At 40.3% G+C, this 6,469-nt stretch overlaps 1 protein-coding gene across 1 annotated transcript in view; it reads left to right on the top strand.

Moving 5' to 3' along the window:
- Positions 1 to 6,469, top strand: part of ERO1B (endoplasmic reticulum oxidoreductase 1 beta) — a 70,122-nt gene that overhangs the window by 20,719 nt on the left and 42,934 nt on the right. The window contains exon 3 of the mRNA XM_017526597.2: positions 5,954 to 6,037. Within this exon, the coding sequence (XP_017382086.1) occupies positions 5,954 to 6,037 (84 nt within the window). The remainder of the gene's footprint in view (positions 1 to 5,953; positions 6,038 to 6,469) is intronic.

Here is a 6,469-nt window from a genome sequence, read left to right as displayed (position 1 = left end):
GGATTACAGGCACGCACCACCATGCCCAGCTAATTTTTTGTATTTTTAGTAGAGACGGGATTTCACCATGTTGACCAGGATGGTCTCGATCTCTTGACCTCGTGATCCACCCGCCTCAGCCTCCCAAAGTGCTGGGATTACAGGCGTGAGCCACCACGCCCGGCCCCTTTCCCCTTTTTTAAATCAAGTTACTTGTGTTCTCCCTATTGAGTTGTTTGACTTCCTTATACATTTTGGATATTAGTCCCTTATCAGATGTATGGCTTGCAAATATTCTCTCACAATCCATGGAGTTCTCTTTACTCTTTTGATTGTTCCCTTTGCTGTGCAGAAGTGTTTCATTTTGATGTAATCCCATTTGTCTGTTTTTTTGCTTTTCCTGCCTGTGCTTTTGGAGTCCTATCCCAGAAATCATTGCTCAGACATGGCAATGCTGAGGAGCTCTCCCACTATATTTTCTGCTAATCGCTTTATAATGTCAGATCTCACATTTAAGTCTTTATCCATTTTGAATTGATTTTTGTATGAGATAAGGATCCAGCTTCATTCCTGTGAACGTGGATATCTAGTTTTCTCAACACTTTATTAAAGAGTCTATCCTTTCCCTGTTGTGTGTTCTTAACACTTTTGTCAGAAATCAGTTGATCATACATACTTGGGATTCTTAGGTTTACTTCTGGGCTTCTAAGTTGTTCCATTGGTTGATGTGTCTTATTTTTATGCCAGTATCATGCTGTTGTGATTACAGTAGCTTTATAATATATTTTGAAATCAGGGCATGTGATGACTCCACCTTTGGTCTTTTTGCTTGTGATTGCTTTGGCTATTCAGGGTCTTTTCTAGTTCCATACAAATTTTAGGATTGTTAGTTTTTCTTTTTTGTGAGACAGGGTCTTGCCCTATTGCCTGGGCTGGAGTGCAGTGGCATAATCATAGCTCACTGTAACCTTGAAAACTTTGTACTGACCTCAACTGATCCTCCCACCTCTGCTTCCTAAAGTGCTGGGATTACAGATGTGAGCTGCTGTGCCTGGCTGGATTGTTTTTTATATATCTGTAAAGAAATGATATAAGAATTTAGACAGGAATTGCATTGAGTCTGTAGATCACTTTGGGTAGTATGGACATTTTAACAATTTAATTCTTCCAATCAGTGAATATGGGATATCTTTCCACTTATTTGTGTCTTCAGTTTCTTTCATTAGTGTTTTAGTTTTTAGTGTGTAGATCTTTCACCTCCTTGGTTAAAGTTACAACTATTTTATTTCTTGATGTTATTTTATATATGATTGTTTTCTCAATGTTTTTTTGATTGTTCATTTTTAGTGTACAGAAATGCTATGGACTTTGGTATGTTGACATTATAACCCACAACTTTGTAGAATTTGTTTATGACCAGTTTATTACTACATTTTTTGGTAGAGTCTTTAAAGTTTTCTCTCTGAGTTCATGTCGTCAGCAAATAGACATTGTCATTTCTTTTTCTATATGGATGTCTTTTATTTATTTTTCTTGCCTTATTACTCTGACTAGAACTTCCAGTACTGTGTTGAATAAAAGTGGCGAGAGTGAGCATTCTTGTCTTGTTTCTAATCTTAGAGGAAAACCTTTTCATTTTTCACTATTGAGTATGATGTTAGTTGTGGGTTTGTCATATGTGACCTTTATTATGGTGGGTACATTTCCTCTATACCTTATTTTTGGGGGAAGTTTTTTTTTTTTTTTTTTTTTTTNAATCATGAATAGATGTTGAATTTTGTCATATGCTTTTTATGCATCTATCAAAATAACCATGTGGTTTTTGTCTTTAATTTTATTAATGTGTATCATTTTTATTGCCTTATGTATGTTGAACTATCCTTATATCTCTGGGATAAATCTCCCTTGATGATGAGAAATGATTTTTTTTAATATGCTGGTGGATTTGGTTCACTAATATTTTATTGAGAATTTTTGCATTTTTGTTCATCAGGGATATTGGCCTGTAGTTTCCTTTTTTTGTATTGTCCTTGTCTGGGTCCTGAATATCAGGGTAAATGCTGGCTTTTTAAAATGAGTTTGGAAGTATTACCTTCTCTTTAATTTTTTTTTGAAAAGTTTAAGGACTGGTATTCTTTATGTTTGGTAGAATTCATCAGTGAAGCCATGAGATCCTGTCTTCTTCCCCGCCCCCCGCCCCCAACCCTCCAGACAGAGTCTTGTTCTGGGCTGGAGTACAGTGGTGCCTCCTTGGCTCATTGCAACCGCTGTCTCCCGGGTTCAGGTGATGCTCCTGCCTCAGCCTCCTGAGTAGCTGGGATTACAGGCCTGTGCCACCACACTCAGTTAATTTTTGTATTTTTAGCAGAGACGGGGTTTCGCCGTATTGTCCAGGCTGGTCTCAAACTCCTGACCTGACTCAGGTGATCTACCTGCCTTTTCCTGCCAAAGTGCTGGGTTTACTAGTCTGTCTTTGATAAGTACTTTTTATTGACTCAATCTCCTTAATTATTATTGGCCTATTCAGATTTTCATTTACTTACTCAAGCTTTGGCAGCCTGCATGTTTTTGGAATTTATTCATGTCTTCTAGGTTATGCAATTTATTAGAATATAGTTGTGGTGAACAGTAGACTTTTTCTTTGATATAAGTTGTAATGTCTCCTCTTTAATTCTGATTTTGTTTGCATATTCTCTTTGTTAGTGTTGCTAAAGCTTTGTCTGTTTGATCTTTTTAAAAAAAACCTTTGGTTTCATTGATTACTGATTTCTAGTTTCGTGTTATTGTGATCAGAAAAGATACTTGGTATGATTTCAGTGTTCTTAAATTTGTTAAGACTTGTTTTGTGGCCTAACATATCTATCCTGGAGAATGTTCCATATGCACTGAGATGAATGTATATTCTGTTACTGTTACATGGAATATTCTATAAATATCTGGTAGGGCCATTTGGGCTAAAGTGTAGTTTAAGTCCAGTGTTTCTTCATTTTTTTTTTTTCTGTCTAGATAATCTAATGTTGAAAGTGGAATATTGAAGTCTTATTTTATTGCAGTCTATCTCTTCAGAGCTATTAATATTTGCTTTATATATTTACATTTTCTGAAGTTGGATGCATGCATATTTAGTGTTTGTAACTTCTTGATAAATTGACCCCTTCATCATTTGTAATGACCTTTGTCTCTTTTTACAACTTAGAGTCTATTTTGTCTGACATATGGATAGCTGCCCCCAAATTTAAAGTATAATAATGAAAAAAAAGAGAGAGAGATTGTAGGATTTTATCTCTAGAGCACATGGAGGCAGAAGGCATGAGAAGTGCTGTTTCCATTCGTGCTGGCAGAGGCCTCCAGCCTCTTTCCAGGGAGAGATTTCAGGGCTGGGACTGTGTCTGGAGCAAGCCGGGAAAGGAGGTACAGAGAGTGCTCACTCTCCTGTTCAAGCAAGAAGTCTCAGATGTACATACATTGTAGGGTTAACCTTTTGGTCTGGAGTTCCCTGAAGCAAGCTAGAGGAGAAGACACTGGGAATATCCCCTTCTCTTTCTAGTCACGGAGAGGTCCCACTGCCTCCTTCTAAAGAGAAAGTGGAGAAACAGCTCAGGAGCAAACCAGGGAAGAAAGCACAGAGAGTGCTGTTCCTCCTGTTCTTACTGGCCGAGGCCTCCAGCCTCTTTCCAAGGAGAGTGTGTGTAGCCGGCATGATTGCCTGAAGTAAGCCAGGGGAAGAAGGCACACACAGTGCTCTTCCTTCTGTGTAGGCGCAAGGAGGTTTATTCTTTATTTGCTACATAGGTTCCTGGGTTCCTAGATTCTAGCTTGTCAGAGGCCGGAGCCTCAGGGATTACTGGAAAAGCTGCCAAGATTTTGGCTTGAGGAACTAGAATAATGGAGTTGCTGTTTACCCAGATGGTGAGAATCACTAGAAGGAGGGGTGCAGTTTTGGATATGTTAATTTTGAGGTAACTATGAATGCCCTGTCCAGGAAGAGATAATCCAGGAAGCAGGTGGATATACAGGCCAGAAGCTCAAGGGAGGTGTCCAGGCTGAGAACTTGCAGTCCCCAAATGTGCCTTGCTGTTTTAAGGTTCTTTGTCTATGCACATCCTGCCCTGCTGCCTATAAATCTCTCGCAAACACTTCTGGTCATACCCATTTTGCATATTACCAAAAGTCAGAGTTGATCACCCTCTCCTCTGTGTGGCCAGTCTACCTATCTTTGCCTTCTTTTCTGTAATATAGATATTGTTTACTTAACCATATTAATTAGGTGTCTACTATGTATTTTATGCACTGTTCTAAGCACTAAGATAATGCAAAATTCTGATCCTCATGCTGGTAGGAGGTACAGACAATAAATAAGCAGATAACAGTTAGTGATAAGTGCCATAAAATAATATAAAATAGCACGTTGGGGTAAAGGTTGCATACTGAGCACTGCTTTAGCAAGCCTGGTCAGGAATGGTCTCTCTGCTGAGGTGATATTTAAGAGAGGCTTGAATGAGGTGAAAGAGTGAGCAGACATAAGATCTGTAGTAACGATAATACAGGCAGAGAGGACAGCCGATACAAAGACCTTGAGGCTGAGATGGTGGCTCACACCTGTACTCTGCACACTTTGGGAGTCGGAGGTGGGTGGATCGTTTGAGCCCAGGAATTCCAGCCCAACCTGGGAAACCTAGGAGACCTCATCTCTACTTAAAAATTAGCCAGGCATGATGGTACATCTGTGGTCCCAGCTACTTGGGAGACTGAGGTAGGAAGATCGCTTGAGCCCAGGAGTTTGAGGCTGCAGTGAGCCAGGATCGTGCCACCGCACTCCAGCCTGGGTGACAGAGCAAGACTCTGTCTCAAAGAAAAACAAGATAAAGACCTTGAGGCATAGGGAGCGTGGTATGTTCCCAGCAAGGCCAGTGTGGCCAGAGGAGCATGATAGAAGAGGTCAGAGAGGTAGGCCAGAGGCCATGTTATGGACGGCATTGTGGAACTTGCTGCAGAGTTTATATACTCTAAGAAGTGACGGGAAGCCACGGGAAGGTTTTTGAGGAAGGATTGATATGATACGATCTGTTTTAAATCGATAACGGTAGTTGCTGTATGGAAATAGAAGTAGGAGCAGGGAGACTATTGTGATAGTGTAGGCAAGAGGTAGGTGGTGAAAAGTGGAAAATGAATTGTTTGATGGGGAACAAGAAAAGGGAGGAGAGGGAGTCAAACCTAGATTTTGGCATGGGCAATCTGCAAGTCCTACTGAATTACTGTCTTCCTATAATGTGTAGGATATGAAAATCTAGAGTTTTTACTATGGTTAAAACATCCTGCATGATCTGTCCCTTGTTTACCTCCATCCTCACTCTTTGCCACCCTCCCTCTTCTCCACTAAACGTCAGCCCAGCTGGTGTTTTTTTAGTTCCCGCAACTGTCCAGGCTTTTTATTGCCTTATCCAAATGCACACTTCCTCCGTCCTAAAATATTACCGCCTCAGAGGCCTTCATCCACCAAAACAACTGTTATAGTACTCTGGATTTTCTTTGTAGCACTGACCACAACTTGTAATAAACATGCAAATATTTAATTTGTTTCCTTCAATAGATTTTTAAGTTCCAGAGGGAGAGGGGAGTTCTTTTTCTGCCCATTTTTACCCCAGAGCCTATCCAGTGCCTGACACATAGTGGATGCTCAGTTCTTATTTGTTGAATAAATGGGTGCATGAGAGAACTCTTGTTAATAAGATAACATTAGGGGGCTGGAGGTCATTAAAGTAGTTGTAAATGCTTTCTCTGTCACCCAGGCTGGAGTGCAATGGCATGATCTAGCTCATTGCAGTCATTTAAAATTCTGAACCATATAGGTGCCACTAGGATAGGAAGCATTCCTTCTTATCCACTACTGTTGGTGCCCAGCACAGTGACACTTTGACAGCATTCTGTAACTATAATATGAGTTTACTAACTTTAATTTATTCTTTCTCTCAAGGTTAATCTGAAGCGACCTTGTCCTTTCTGGGCAGAAGATGGCCACTGTTCAATAAAAGACTGTCATGTGGAGCCCTGTCCAGAGGTATGATAAATAAATTAAAATAATAGGGCAAAGACTGTTTTCTCTTGGACGTTTAGGTAAGCATAACCTCTATTTTAGGCTAATGTCAATGGATTTGGACATGTCAGCAAATCCATATGCTCTCAGCTCTCTCCTTTATAACCAGATTATTGAAAGCTCTATACTTGACACCAAAATGGGTTTGAAGATACTTGTAGACAGTGATACTGGTGATTGAATGTGGAAATACAGTCTTTTTTTTTTTGAGACGGAGTTTCGCTCTTGTTACCCAGGCTGGAGTGCAATGGCGCAATCTCGGCTTACCGCAACCTCCGTCTCCTGGGTTCAAGCAATTCTCCTGCCTCAGCCTCCCAAGTAGCTGGGACTACAGGCGTGCGCCACCATGCCCAGCTAATTTTTTGTATTTTTAGTAGAGACGGGGTTTCACCATGT

Source organism: Cebus imitator, unplaced genomic scaffold, assembly GCF_001604975.1.
Source record: "Cebus imitator isolate Cc_AM_T3 unplaced genomic scaffold, Cebus_imitator-1.0 Scaffold42, whole genome shotgun sequence".
NCBI lineage: Eukaryota > Metazoa > Chordata > Mammalia > Primates > Cebidae > Cebus > Cebus imitator.
The sequence above is the reverse complement of the archived record's forward strand: the minus strand, read 5'-3'. Positions and strand labels throughout refer to the sequence as shown.